This window comes from Anastrepha ludens, chromosome 5, assembly GCF_028408465.1.
Source record: "Anastrepha ludens isolate Willacy chromosome 5, idAnaLude1.1, whole genome shotgun sequence".
NCBI lineage: Eukaryota > Metazoa > Arthropoda > Insecta > Diptera > Tephritidae > Anastrepha > Anastrepha ludens.
The window spans coordinates 37941704-37957138 of NC_071501.1; the positions used below are offsets into that span (position 1 = coordinate 37941704).

Genomic DNA, 15435 nt, shown 5'->3' on the forward strand with positions numbered 1-15435 from the left:
TATAAAGATTTTTCAAATTCTGAGTCCAGATTCGAAATCAGCGACCTCGAAAACCCCTTTATGCAAATATTTGTATAAAAAATTGATTTTTTTTAATTTCGGCCGCCATATTGGATCCGCCATATTGAATTTTTAAATTCTGAGTCCAGATTCGAAATCAGCGACCTCGAAAACCCCTGTATGCAAATATTTGTATAAAAAAATTGATTTTTTAAAATTTCGGTCGCCATATTGGATCCGCCATATTGAATTTTTAAATCCTGAGTCCAGATTCGAAATCAGCGACCTCGAAAACCCATGTATGCAAATATTTGTATAAAAATATGGATTTTTTAAATTTTCCAAAAACATTTATATACCAAGTTTCACGAAAAAATGTTTTGATTTCGATTTATGGCCGCTTTTCCTTGATGCCAGCCCATAGTGCTCTGTCATCCGCAAATCGAGTATAGTACTTTTGTCCGAAACTTGGATAAACGATAACGAGGATATTAGTATACCAAATTTCAATTGCGTCATCAAATATAAGCGACTAAATGTTAGAGCTGGCGGTGTGGCAATCTACTACAATCAAGACGATAGCGTAAATATCGTCACATTAAATAAATATCGTCAGCAATGCCCTGCTGTATTTTTAAATAATAAACGAATTCCCACTAGAGACAGAGTCAAATATTTAGGGATGCATCTTGATCGACGACTCACGTGGAAAAGTCACATTCAGGCTAAGCAACAACAATTAAAAATTTAAAACAACACGTATGCACTGGCTGCTTAGCCGTAACTCTCAACTTAGTCTAGAAAACAAAATACGGCTCTACAAAGCTATTCTGAAGCCCATTTGGACCTACGGAATACAGCTTTGGGGAACTGCTAGCAACTCCAATGTGGAGATCTTGCAGCATTATCAATCAAAAACATTACGAAACCTTGTTAATGCCCCTTGGTTTATTACCAATGAAGCTATTCATAACGACTTAGGTATTCCTTTTATAAAGAATGAAATTCCAAAATATAGTACTACAGGGTGGCTGATGAAAGCCGCTACCAAAAAGAAATTGAATAACTTTTTTTCTTTTTAAGTTATCTGTTCCATTTTTGTTTTAATTTGCAGATTGATATTTAAAATTTATTAAAATGGATAACTGGGACACGCAAACAAGAATTTGGATAGTAGATATCTGAATCGACTATCTAATCACATAAATCCAGCTACTATTTGTTTATTAGACACAAGCAATGAAACTCTGTATACGGTTAAAACGCAATCATATTCCTATTCCTCTTGTAGGAAACTACTCAACTACTCAAATAAAATAATTTATAAAAAAATATATATATGTATATATACAGCTATGGTCACACATTTAGCGCACTTTATATTATACTGATAAATAATATACACATGGTAGAAAAAGTCTGCGTTCACCCACTGTTATAAAGTATTAAAATAATTTAACGTGTTTATCTTAAAACTCTCAGTTATTTCTTTTCACTTATTTCAAAGAAAATTATTCATAGAGGTTATGAACAAAATTTTTTGGAGTTTGAGCTGCGTCGTGTTCAGATAACGGGATTGTAGTACAGTTACTTAAATAGGCTAAGCAGAAAAAGTGTGCGTTCATTTCGAATAGTGACGATTATTTGCATGGCAATTACGTTAAATTAAATTTTAAATCATTCATGTAGTTGACGCGGTTAAGAACAAATCTAAAGAGGGAAAAATTGATATTAGAAATACATTTTGTGTTACTATGGACCAAAGGCGAAAAGAAATAGATATTGGTGAAAGGAAAATCATTGTAAGCTTGTGGCAAAATAGTATGAGCTATCGGGAAATCGCGAAAATTGCTGGGAGGCAATACTCCTCGGTCCAAAGAGTGATAAACAACTTCAAGCAAACGAATTGTTTGGAGTCTAAGCCTCGTTCTGGGCGTCCAAAAAAACTGACGGAAAGAGAAGAACGCAATATAACTATTCTTGTGAATTCTAATCCACGACTAACAGCAAGCCGAATTTCAAAAGACATAGAAGTAAAATACCAAAAGAAAGTACATCCAGATACAGTAAGAAAAATTCGAAAAAGAATCGGATTTCACGGCAGAGTGGCCCGAAAAAAACCCTTCATATCGCGAGTAAATCGACTTAAGCGGATGGCTTTCGCCAAGGAATACGTAAACAAGCCACCTGAGTTTTGGAATAGTGTGATTTTTTCAGATGAGGGCAAGTTTTGCATTTTCGGGATAAAAAGTCGTAAAATTATTTGGAGGAAAAACGGAACGGCACTTGGAAAGCAAAATCTGGTACCTACGGTAAAGCATGGGGGAGGAGGTGCCATGATATGGGGGTGTATGGCTAGTTCGGGCGTTGGAAATATGCAGTTTTTTGAGTCGATAATGAACAGACATGATTATCTCGATATTTTAAAAACGAATTTGTGAGAAAGTGCAAGCAAACTGGGACTCGGTGAAAGATTTGTTTTCCAACAGGACAACCACCCGAAACACACAGCAGAGATTGTTAGGTTGTGGTTGTTGTATAATGTTCCAAAACAACTTCGCACACCCCCACAATCACCTGACCTTAACCCCATTGAGCACTTATGGGACGTTCTAGAAAAAAAAAATACGAGAGCGTACAATAACTAGCAAGGAAATGCTTAAGAACGCGCTTAAAGAGGAATGGGTACCCATAAGTCCAGAAATAACAGCCAACCTAGTTGGATCAATGAAAAGACGCCTCCTAGAAGTCATAAAAAGCCGGGGATATCCAACTAGCTATTAATTTTAAAACATTTCTATGATCTTAAGCCTTTTATTTTATTATTATTGAAGTGAACGCAAACTTTTTCCGTTTAGTTTGAATGGCCTTTTTAATTTTATGTGATCTCATTTTAAATTTGATTTTGTTATTGGTAGCGAAATATGTGTGATAGTTACGTTTAAGTGAACTTAATAAAACTCATTAAAAAAAATTTCTGAAATATTTATTGTTTTGAACTTTTTCTAATGCAAAGAATATTTGCATAGGTGAACGCAGACTTTTTCTACTATGTGTAGTTACTTCCAAGGGAGTGCAGATTTTCTTAATTTTGTTTTCAGCATGATAAGAGTTATTTATGGGTCTCTTCAAATGCCCAAAAAATAAATGTTATAATTCTTTCGTATTTGTTATTGCTTATTTTTTCTTGAGTTCTGTCCCAATTACTTTGGACAACTATTTAGCGCACTTACACGTGTTTTTCTCTCTCGCAAATAACTATTTTTTGTGGTGCAACTTTAACTTCGATTAACTTTTAAAGGAGTCAATTTATCGGAAAATTATTAGAGATCTTTTTTGTAGAGAGTTAAAATTGACATCAGAATATGTGTTTTTCATAGCTGTAAATTATCATACTAGAGAAAAAAGTTTATTCCAAAAAGTAGCAAAATCCCATGTTATGTAAATGGGAAATATATCGTGTTTGGGGCAAGGTTTATTCTGAATATTAACCAATAACGACGGCTACAAACAAATATCATATTAGCTTAGCCGTGTGATCCGCTCAACACACTCACAATACCTAAGCAAGAGAGTGCAGAAAAGATGCAATAACAAGACACGGCGACAATGGTGAGGGCAGTTAGGGTAATATAAGGCGTAACTCACTTTGTAATAGTAGTTTGGAATTAGACTCAATAAAGTTAACATTCAACTTAAAGTAAGTGACGCCCAACTGAAGCCCGTGCATTGTACCGTTATTTTAAAAACAAAAAAAATGTAAAAAGGGATAATAAAAATAAAAGCGATTGTGCGTGGCCGCGAAACCTGCAAACTTATCCCGAGATAAGATATCGTTAATTGGTGGTACGTGCTGTTGGTGATTCTGATACTATTTGGTGGAGTGTGCTGTTGAGGAGCCTGATATTATACTGCTGATACGATTGACACGAGCAGGGCAACCCGAGCTCAATATACAAGGATAACACAAGCAGGATAAATGAAATATATAAAATTAATAAAGAATCTAAATCTGTAAGTAGAGTGTTCGTTGTGAAACTATAATGTAAAAGTGTAAAACGTGACAGTGCTGTAGTTTTTGAGCAACTTTGGCTTGTTTCTGTCTCCTCTTTTCCTTTTTGCAACGATTTAATGAGCAGTAACGACTGCAAACTAGACGAATTATTAGATAAAATAAACAGACTAAAAATTTCAAAAAGAAATACAATGAATGCTGACCAATTAACAGCTTTAGTGCAGGCTGCCGTAAAAGTTGCATATCTTTTTTTATGCTTCATATAATCTGGTGAAACTTCTCGACTTTTATCTTCTATAGTATTACACTGTGGAACAAATTCAGGTGAGCAAAAATTAGGTCCATTCTGAGAGTGGCGAAGAATAGAAATAGAAGCGAAATTAGAAGACCCGTATCGCGCCGTTTGTTTATGTTAGTTCGAATTTTTTTTTAATCGGCCTTCGAAGTTTGCAGTCAAATGCCGATTTTCAGTACATTGTTTATATGGTTTTTTGGCTATAACTCGTCGACTAATTGATATTTTTTCAATCTGTAAAAGCCAAATTATTGCTAGAGACCTGTGCAACAATTACAATTTTTGAAAAAAATTGATTTCGAAAATTTTTGTGGTACTTATGAAACAAAATGTTGGAAAAATTATTTTTTTTTCATGTTTTTTGAAAATATTTTCCACAAAACTAAGTGTTTTTTACTTTTTTTGTGGTCTATAATATGCTTCTCAGTTACTTAAATAAATGTAATTTGAAAAGAAAATTACGGGATTAAATACTTTGGCAGCTACTTAGACGAAAGTCACAAAATGTTCGAAAAATTAACGTTTTCCTTATTATTTCTTAATATCTGGCAAGCAACTCATTGTTTTTCGCTTTTTTTCTTATCTAAAATATCAGTATCAGTCGAAAATTTGTGCGATATACACACATTCATTACATAAAACTAATGTAAAAAAACCCAAAATTCCTGGTAAACACATAGTAATTAAAAATCCCCAAAACCATTAAATAAATATCGATTTCGGTAGAAGTAATTAAAAAGGGAAGTTTCAAGAATTCTGTTCCGATTGCGTATAGCACTGACACTAGTGAAACTTTCGATAAATTGAAAGACATTCTGGAAGTAGTCAAATATAACGAACACCAATGGCGCATTTGCTGCGACCTCAAAGTAGTTTCCTTGATTACAGGCTTAACAGCATCTGGCCGTCCAAAATATCCGTGTTTTTTGTGCGATTGGGGTTCACGATACGGAGAAGGTATTAAAGGAAGAAACCAGTACAAACAACATAACTGGAGTAGTCGAATTGGGCGAAAATGACCTAATGACAATAGGTTACACGAAAGTCTTGTTCCTGAAATGAAAATTTTGTTGCCGTTGCTCCACATTAAACTTGGCATTGCTAAAAATTTTTTGAAATGTATCGCAAAAAGACCAGCAGTACTCAACCGCTTGAAAGACCTTTTCCCAAGACTAAGTAAGGCCAAAATTCAGGAAGGGGTTGTTAATGGTCCCGACATACGGAAACTAATGAGTCGTCAAGATTTTGAGTAGGTTCTGGCAGACCGAGAATTAAATGCATGGCTCGCATTGAAAGCAGTCATCAAAGGACTTTTGGGTAAAGAACGCGAAGAAAACTACAGGCAATCTGTTGCAAACATGTTGGCAGTTTTCGCTGAAATTGGGGTTAATATGTCATACAAAATTCATCTCTTGCATCAGCATCTTGAAAAACTCGCTCAACAGTTGCCAACTGAATCTGATGAGCAACGCGAACGTCATCACCAAACTGCGCTTCCATTTGAAATAAGGTAACTATAGAGTGTGCATATTTTGAATTCCTAGATTTTTCTAATATCTTGGTCAGAGTGCACAATTTAAACATGTTAACGATTGAAAACTATTTTCGTTTCAGGTACAGAGGAAAGAAATCTCCAGATGCGATACTCGCTGAAATTTGTTGGTGGTATAAAAACACCTTTGAAGAAGAGGAAGACGAGGAAACAGAGGAAGAAGGGGAAGACACAGATGAAAATCCAGAATATCTGTTGGACGAAATAATCGATCTCTCTGATGATGATGACGATGACCAAGACATTAGAGAGAGCAGTGATGTTGATCCACAGCCGCCTGCTAAACGACAGCTGGCCAAATTATTAATTTAATTAATTTTATTTTTCTACTTAAAACTTTTCATTATTAACATTTCAAAATTATATTTTTTTCCATATTTTTATATTTTCTTTTTCTATGTTTCTTCAAAACCAACACTGAACAAAATTGGTAAATAAAAAATGAGAAATAAATTAATATTAAGCTCAAAAAACGCAAGTTTTGTATTATGACTGTATGCCTAAAGCGCAAATTATCGACTAAGACAATTTTTTTTCAAATGAAATTCAATAAAGAAACTGAGAAGCATATTATAGACCACAAAAAAAGTAAAAAACACTTAGTTTTGTGGAAAATATTTTCAAAAAACATGAAAAAAAATAATTTTTCCAACATTTTGCTTCATAAGTACCACAAAAATTTTCGAAATCAATCTTTTCAAAAATTGTAATTGTTGCACAGGTCTCTAGCAAGAATTTGGCTTTTACAGATTGAAAAAATATCAATTAGTCGACGAGTTATAGCCAAAAAACCATATAAACAATATACTGAAAATCGGCATTTGACTGCAAACTTCGAAGGCCGATTAAAAAAAAATTCGAACTAACATAAACAAACGGCGCGATACGGGTCTTCTAATTTCGCTTCTATTTTCACTCGCCACTCTCAGAATGGACCTAATTTTTGCTCACCTGAATTTGTTCCACAGTGTTATTTTAAAACATGGCGCTTATTCTGACTAAACTACAATATGTACAGATATGAAATACAATATATATCAAAAGAAAGGTTTTGATGAGCATATTTCCGGAAAATTATAAAAACTAAAATTCGTTAATTTGTTCATGAAATATTTGCGTGTAAAGTTATCAAACTTGAAATTTGTCAATTCACTTAAAACAACGGTAACAGTGCAAATTAGAAAGAGTTTTGGACAGACGCAAAATAGAATTTATTTTAAGAAAAAAGTACATCCATATTTAATTTTAAAATATGCCTAGAGGACGACCAAGAAGAGTTCGTAGAAGAGTTCCTACTTTAAGTGGAGGAATAGAGCAGGTAAGTAAGTGATAAATGTTTGAAACGTCACGTATTGGATATGATTGGTAGAAGCACATACATATTATATATGGTACAATTGAACTACAATTTATAAACGTATGTATGTATTTAAAAATTTTGTGTGCGTTTGATCCTTTTAAAAAATTTTACTTTTGCAAATCCAAGAAATTTTACGAATGGCAAAAAAAAATTGTATAATTGTGTTGGTGAATGGCACACGACTAATCATAAAACAAAAGCATCCGATTTGTTTGCACGTGGAAGTGTTATGCGGAGAGGCTGAGGGAAGGCGATTTCTATTGCCTCGTATAAATTTGCAGCCGAGCGAAACCACACTTCCTTTTACGTTGAAGCGCCGCCAATTTCCCATTAAAATAGCCTTCGCCATAACAATAAATAAGGTCCAGGGGCAAACATTATCAAGGGTGGGGCTTCATTTAAAGGAGGATTGCTTTGCTCAGGGCCAACTTTATGTTGCGTTAAGCCGGGTTAGATCCTGGGAAAATATACGAGTTCAAATGGGCAATAACGAAAACTTGACGTTGAATGTAGTTTATAATGAAGTAATTTAAAAAAAAAAAAAATACTGATTTAACTGAAAAAAATTTTAAAAATGTTATATGCATAAGTTCTTACATATTACAGATGAATAAAAATATACACTTTTCTAATCATCATAACTTTTAATATATAAAAGTGTCACATATGCTGTTTACTTTCCGTGGGAAAAAAGCCCACCCGATTTTCGGGGGTTACATACTAGTTATTTAATAACTTGTTCGCGCGAGTTATGAGTTATGTTATTAATTATGTTATTATGTACCCTGTATTTATTAAGGTATTTACTAATGTATGTATGTATTATATTATTCACCGGCTTAACATAGCTGTACACATTCCTTCTAATATCTATGTATATAAAGGCATCGAGATCACGCCACTGTTGGCTGTCCGATTATAGTTGTTTCACAACTTCCCTTTTATGATTCATGTACTATGCTAGTTAATGACATTAACTCAATCTTTAAAGAAACATTTTCTAGTAATTAATCGTTCCTTTTGTAAATCTGATACTTATTTTCCATTTTATAATCAATTTACGGCCAAATTTTAACGTAAAAATCGAAATCATTTCTTTTAAAAGCTGCCATTTTGTGAAAATTTACTATTTTGATTAGCCGAACGATTAATTACTAGATAATCTAATATATTACAATAATTTTGATTTCAGATAATCCAATCCTGAGTTACGATGTACACCGTAAATCGTCTTTTTTTAAAGGAGGTTCCAGAAATCGCCTGCAGCGCGCTCTATAATCAACATTTTCATTTTCATAAAAATTTTGTTACGTTCTTGAAGGATGCTTTTATAACCGCCAAAAATGTTCAAATTAAAATATTCCGAAGTTTCTTCAGGATAAATCCTTGACAACCCGTCTTTTATTTGCTTCATAACTGCGTATAACCCCTTAAATATGAGTCGATGTAGTTTTGGTTTTTTAAGTTGAGTTGAATGGATAAAGTCATGAAAAAATAAAATTTCTTTGAAATATAAAATTTCTTTGAAAAATAAAATTTTCTTTGAAAAATAAAAGAAAATTTAAGCCGCGTGATGATGCGATGTTTACAATCTTTTGCTCAGTTGTAAAAAATTCTTTAATCGTCCGGTTGTTTTTCTCAAGGAATAAAGTAAATGTAAAAAAGTGAAATCAATATTATTTTGTGAATTAGTAAGAAGTGTTTTTAGTGCGGTTGTGTTTTATTTATGTTTCAGTATGAATAGAGAAGAAATTGAAGCCCTTCTAGAGAACTCCGATTTGGATGATGAAGCACCAAACGATACCGAAAGTGATGATGAAGAAGACCAGATATCAGAAGTGGAACCCCTTTACGATCCCAATTTATCAGATGAAACAGACGAAGAGAACAATTCTGTCCTTCAGCATAATGTTTCAGGAGCTTTTCCGTCTAAGGATAGAAAATATATGTGGAATATCCAATCAGTTGCAAGCGGAGCTGGCAGGCGGGCTGTAGAAAATGTTATTACCACCGCACCTGGTACTACACGGTATGCCATTGCTCGGACCGATGGTATAAAATCTTCATTTATGTTATTTATGCCGCCCGATGTGGTGAAAATAATCATTGAGATGACTAATATAGAAGGTAAGTCACTTGCAATTGAAAGACATATTTATATAAGTAGAAGTCGAAATAGATGGTATTAGTTTGGAAGCATATTTTGGACTTTTGCTCCTAGCAGGTGTATTTCGATCACATGGAGAAGCACTCGAAAGTTTGTGGGATGATTCTAAGGACCGTCCGATTTTCAGATCAACAACGACTTTACGCAGATTTCAGAATATCTCCAGAGTCCTGAGGTTCGACAAGAAATCTGACCGGAATGAGAGGCGAGCGCGAGATAAACTGGCGCCAATCAGGGATGTTTGGAATCGCTGGGAATGTAACATCCAAAAAAATTATAATCCTGGAGAATTCACCACAGTCGATGAACAATTGGTTACATTTCGCGGACGTTGTCCTTTCAAACAATATATCCCATCGAAGCCTGGAAAATACGGAATTAAAATTTGGGCCTTGTGTTATAGCCAAACAAGTTTTGCATGGTCGCTGCAGGTGTATAGAGGTAAAGATCGAAATTGTAAGCCTGAGAAAGAGCAGGGGCGTCGTGTTGTACTCGATCTAGTGAAGGATATACAAAGTCGTAATATCACGTGCGATAATTTTTTTACATCTCACGAGTTGGGGATTGAACTTTTGAAACGTAAGATAACCCTAGTTGGTACGGTTCGAAAGAATAAAACGTTTTTGCCTGTGGAAATTACAAAGTTAAAAAATAAACCAGAAAATTATTCACACTTCTTTTTTGATAACAAGAACAAAACCACAATAGTTGGATATGTGCCTAAAAAGAATCGAGCTGTATATCTACTCAGTACTCTCCACAATAATGTTGAAATCAATCCCAACACTGAAAAGCCAGAAATCATAGATTTTTACAACAAAACTAAATCCGGGGTCGATGTACTAGACCAAGTTATTAGGACATACACCTGCAAGCGAAGGACAAATCGATGGCCACAGTCCTTGTTTTACAATATGTTGGATATAAGTGCATACAATGCTTTTGTAATTTTTAGAGAAATAAACACTGAATGGAACAAGAATAAAAAAATTAAGCGTCGTTTGTTCCTAGAAGAGCTCGGAAATGAACTTATTTTACAGGAAATTTCGCGCAGATCTGTACTCCCCCGAAGCAGTGCAGCAAAAATGATCGTAATAAACACTTAAAAAACAGCAGAAACTACTGAAAAGACTCCGAAACCTACAAGTCTAAAACCTGGTCGTTGCTTTATTTGTCCAAGTCGATCAAATAGTACGAAATATAGCAGTAAATGCGGAAGCTGCGAAAACTTTATTTGTAAGACTCATTCTGAAACATCTATCCTATGTACTAGTTGCTTAAAATCGCCATAAGAACACCTTTTTGTACTTACTTAACTGAATTTTCTAATTTTTTAAATAAAACTTGTTGAATTCTATAATTTATTAAATAAAAAAATACTTTAAACCTTGAAATAAAATCAAAATCTATTCATTCGTCCATTGGGCAAAATTGACCCACTTATGTCACGTACGTTACTTTTTTTGAATACAGGATAAGTGTTAAACCACCTGTAGAAATATATACCTATATAGGTATATATATATATTTAATTTATATATATATAATTGGCGCGTACACCCTTTTTGGGTGTTTGGCCGAGCTCCTCCTCCTATTTGTGGTGTGCGTATTGACGTTGCTCCACAAATGGAGGGACCTAAGATTTTAAGCCGACTCCGAGCTGCAGATATTTTTTATGAGGAGCTTTTTCATGGCAGAAATACACTCGGAGGTTGGCCATTGCCTGCGGAAGGGCGATCGCTATTAGAAAAAACTTTTTTTCATTTTCGTCTTTCACCGAGATTCGAATCTTCTTTCGCTCTGAATTCCGAATGGTAGTCTCGCACCAACCCATTCGCCTACGCCTAAATATTTTGCAAAACACTTAAAAAATATTTTCCCACCAAAATTGTTCAATAAATACTAGGTCTCGAAAATTGAGTATATGCTACGATATGGTTGGATCCAAAAAAGCGTTTTTCTCAGATTTTTAAATACCATTTTCAGATTCAGTTGCTTAATTTCCTGACAATCAACCCGAAAATGTTTATACTGATTCGGCAATCACAAATAGGCACCTCCTATTTTATTAATAGCGAGCAATTTTCCTCCAAATGTTCTTTTCGAATGACGTAAGTTGTAGACAAAAGTAAATATTTAAGAACTGGTGCCAAAAGTTAATAGTAAATTAACGCCCAACAGCGTAGGCACCAACATTTGAGTGATTGTCCCATTTTTACTGCGGGATATTCAAAAATTGTGCTATTATACTTATTATTAAATATATATGTTTGTAGGCTTAAAAATATTTTAAGGATCACATTTGCAAATGTTCTATAAATAAAATACTTAAATAATAAAATATGAGGGAATCGTATGCTTTTTTCTTTTGTTCAAAATTTTGCTGTTAAAAGGTCTTACTTAGGCTATTAGACATGAAATAAACCATTTTTTTCGACTAGATTTTTTTTTTGTTCAGCGCCATCAGCTAATTATGAGATCTGTTCATGTAAAAATTATCCAGTAACTTGCCTGTAACTTAATTTCCGAAAATTGTCTCTCAAAGAAAAAAATACCAAAAAAAGTACATGAACACAAAACTAGTACCCATTTGCAAGTTTTAAGAACAGTTGATTTAATTGTTGGCAGGAAAAATCACAAAAATTAAAATATTTTTCACTTGAGCCACCTCGTATTAAATTAAAACAAAAAAAAAATAATAAGCAAAGAAAACGCAAAATAACGAGCTTCGAAATCTCATGACTTCATTTTGTCCACAATAATTTGTTCCATTTCATCATCGCTGTCGATGAAGAGCATTCCTTTAGCAATTGCAATTCGCAAATTTTAATTCGAGTTTTTTTTTACTTTGCGATTAGCTTCGGTACAAATTCTTACAAATAAAAATTTAACCAGTAAAAACTTGCAACTTCCCTTAAAAATGAAATGTCATTTTGCTCTCTCGTTTTCCCCTACTTTTATTGGGTACATGTACACCAAAACGTGATAATTTGTAACAATAGTTACAGACTATTTGCTTCATGAACAGACCTACATATTTTAGCAGTACATATTTAAAGGTAAAGTATTGGCGACTGTGTTTCAAAAATGTTTAATTGTTTCTAAAGCTATAGGGTAGGGTTTAAAGACTGCAGGTGCAGAAATAAATCATCTTAATAGTAAATCCCTAATGCTTGGATTCTATATAGATACGTCATGGGCTTGGGTATTTTCGTACTACCGAAGATTAACCAAGTTTTTAGTGTTTAGCACCTTAAAATATTTATAAATTTGTTCATCGCCTCATAAATATAAATAATAGGCTTCCACTTACATAAACGATTAGCACATTTCTAAAACATTCGTTTCATTTCCATTAAATTTTTATTGTTGGCGACGTTGCTTGCTTTCGAAACCGCTATTTTCAATTGTATGCTTCTGAAAGAAACAACAGTTTTTCCTGGTATATATATGAAGAAATTAGAAATTACATACCTTGTAACGAAATATGACTTTTAAGCGAGTACATTAAATTAAAGCAATTGATGCACACCTAGTCCGGATACAAGTAGTCCTGCAGTATATTCTGAAATGCGATTTTGATTTTTCCTCGATCTCGCCCATTTAATTTTTGTATATCGGGTAGCAAACTCATGAGAAACATAGCATCAGGATCTATTTTGCAATCGCACAACTCCACATGATTTGGTGCCACTGGCGCTGGTGCAGTGGCTGCTGGTGTGTTATTCATTAACGTCGACACCGATACGCCAGCAGATCCTGTTCCAATTGCACCTGCAGCAGCACTACCAGTACCAGAAGAGATGGCCGCAATTTCCAAACGATGGTGAGAACCATTACTACTGCCACTGCCATGATGATTGAAATTGTGGCTGTGATGGGCCGTAGTGCTATGTCGCTGATGCGGATTTAAAACCGTTGAAGATGCTGCAATCTGACTGTTAGCGCTGGATGTACTACTGGCATTCAATTCTCCCTCGTTATTTGTATTGTTCATTAATGAATTACTAACACTAACGCCAGCGCCAATGCTCAAGCCTACACTGCCACCACTGTTACTTGTGGTGGTGCTGACCAATTCCATAGGTTTGGCAAGTGTTGGTCGCACAAATGACACATTTGTGTGCACAGGTGCAGTGTTTCCTGTTGAGCAATGCATACGTGGATGTCCACTAACAGTAGCACCCACAGAGTTTGCAGCGCTGGCGCTATTGTGCACGTTACCACCAATTATACTGGCAGTACTGCCACTACCTCCATTGTTTATTTGTGTACTGCTTATGCTTTCTTGAGAGCGTGGTCGCTTGATACGCAGTTCATCTTGATAAGAACGCGCTTGCAAGCGCATCAGTTGTTGCACACGCAGCTGTGCTCGCCTATCCTCTGGAGGAATATGTGTGCTGCTACTGGCATAAGAATCCATCATAAAATTACGCATTTCCATCTCTTCCAACTCATTATCTTCCTCGTCTGGTCGCACAGCGGATTCGGGCTCATAGTCATCAACATCTGATTTGACATCATCACATTCAGATTTTATGTCACTACTGAGTGTATGCAAGTGTTGCTCAGTATGCCGAAATCGTGACCGCTGCTCATCATCAATAACATCGTCTAAATCATCTGAGTTATTCTGCTCGGGATCATCAAAATATTCTAAATAATTATCTAATGGCTGCTGATGCGACTGCTGGGAGTGCAAATGTGACGCATTCACATCGCCGGTAACACTCGTGCCGCCAAGTGCGACAGCCGCATTTGCAGCTACTGCCGCGGTACGTTCCCGTTGCAAACGATCTGACAAAGAACTGATGCGTACCAATGCATCCTGCACTTGTGAGTCGAGCGATTTAGGCTGCGAATGTTTTCTGAGTGCAATAATAAAAGAATAAATAAGGATATATAATATACAACTTTATTCCTAACCACTTACTTTCTTAGATATGGATGCAGGAAAAACATGCGGTCAAAATATGTCCAACATGGTGGTACCTTTTCTTCTAAATAATTTGTGTATTCCCGACGAAATGATATACGCAAATTTGTCCATTTTGCGAGACTAGCGCCGGCTGCATTTAATTAACACTAACTGTTCAACATAATTTCTTCACCTAGGTACTTTGCCGATACTTACGGTTTTTTTCCAGTTTTTGATCAACTTCGCGCCAAAAATTCTCGACATATGGCCGACAAAAGTAGTATTTGTGACGAGGATTATAAATGGCTTCATCATGTTGCACCATATCGATCAGCTTGAAAACCTCCTCAGTCAGCCAACGCGATGAGGAGCACGAAGGCGTCCCCGATACATTTGCATAATAATCATTCGACATCGCTTAAATGCACACCTTTACATTATTTTAGTTTTTAATTAATTCTTCCAAGTTTTATTGCTAATTTTACAAAAATGTGAAAATCCTGAGGAAGACTGAACAAACTGCAACGAAAATCCATAAAAAAGTCAATTCCGGCAGAATTGCAAATGATAGCATAAAAGTGCGGCAAAGCGAATATGTGAGAAACGAATTTCGAAAAACCTAACATACTGGCCAGAGCTTCAAATTCATATGAATTTACGTTCTCTGTACCGACTGATACCGGTTGAGATCAAGGCGAATTGAGTACTTCTATCATTCTTGTAGATGCAGCTATTCAAACATGGATTTGCTTTGGGCCCAAGGCGAATTGAGTACTCTATTTCACCAAGAATAATAGACAATTCGTCTTGCTATCTCTCTCTACCATTCTTGCTGTTAGTTTGAATTTTATATGCAAATCTAAAAAAAAGTTTTTTGCTTATTAAAATTTTGTTTTTTATCATAAAATTATCAGCGATAGCCTTCACCGCCTTTCCATAATGGAATCACTTAAGTAAAAACCTCATTAATCTGTACTTTGGTTTGCAACAGATTCGCCTTATAATACGTTCTTCTTCTTCTTAATTGGCGCGATAACCGCTTACGCGATTTTGGCCGAGATTAACAAAGCGCGCCAGTCGTTTCTCTCTCGTGCTAACCGGCGCCAATTGGACACACCAAGTGAAGCC

At 35.0% G+C, this 15435-nt stretch overlaps 1 protein-coding gene across 3 annotated transcripts; it reads right to left on the reverse strand.

Annotated features, from left to right (window-relative positions):
• Positions 1–9350: 9350 nt before the first annotated feature.
• LOC128865132 (uncharacterized) lies at positions 9351–14882 on the reverse strand. 3 transcript variants are annotated; one of them, XM_054105145.1, is made up of 5 exons: positions 14524–14882; positions 14323–14458; positions 12864–14257; positions 12703–12806; positions 9351–12641 (listed from the first exon to the last, which is right to left on the reverse strand). In XM_054105145.1, the coding sequence occupies exons 1-3, from the start codon at positions 14720–14722 to the stop codon at positions 12922–12924; spliced, it is 1671 nt and encodes a 556-aa protein (XP_053961120.1). In that variant the 5' UTR covers positions 14723–14882; the 3' UTR covers positions 9351–12641; positions 12703–12806; positions 12864–12921. The 3 variants fall into 3 exon arrangements, with proteins under 3 accessions (XP_053961120.1, XP_053961121.1, XP_053961119.1); XM_054105146.1 differs by having other exon boundaries at positions 9351–12803; XM_054105144.1 differs by having other exon boundaries at positions 9351–12806.
• Positions 14883–15435: the final 553 nt, after the last annotated feature.

Excerpts from the sequence above, each read along its gene's own strand:
- LOC128865132 (XM_054105146.1), bottom strand. The coding sequence starts at position 14,722 with ATGTCGAATGATTATTATGCAAATGTATCGGGGACGCCTTCGTGCTCC. Across the intron at positions 14,459-14,523 it reads TCAAAAACTGGAAAAAAACC|CCGGCGCTAGTCTCGCAAAA; the intron begins GTAAGTATCGGC and ends AATTAAATGCAG. Across the intron at positions 14,258-14,322 it reads CTGCATCCATATCTAAGAAA|AAAACATTCGCAGCCTAAAT; the intron begins GTAAGTGGTTAG and ends TATTGCACTCAG.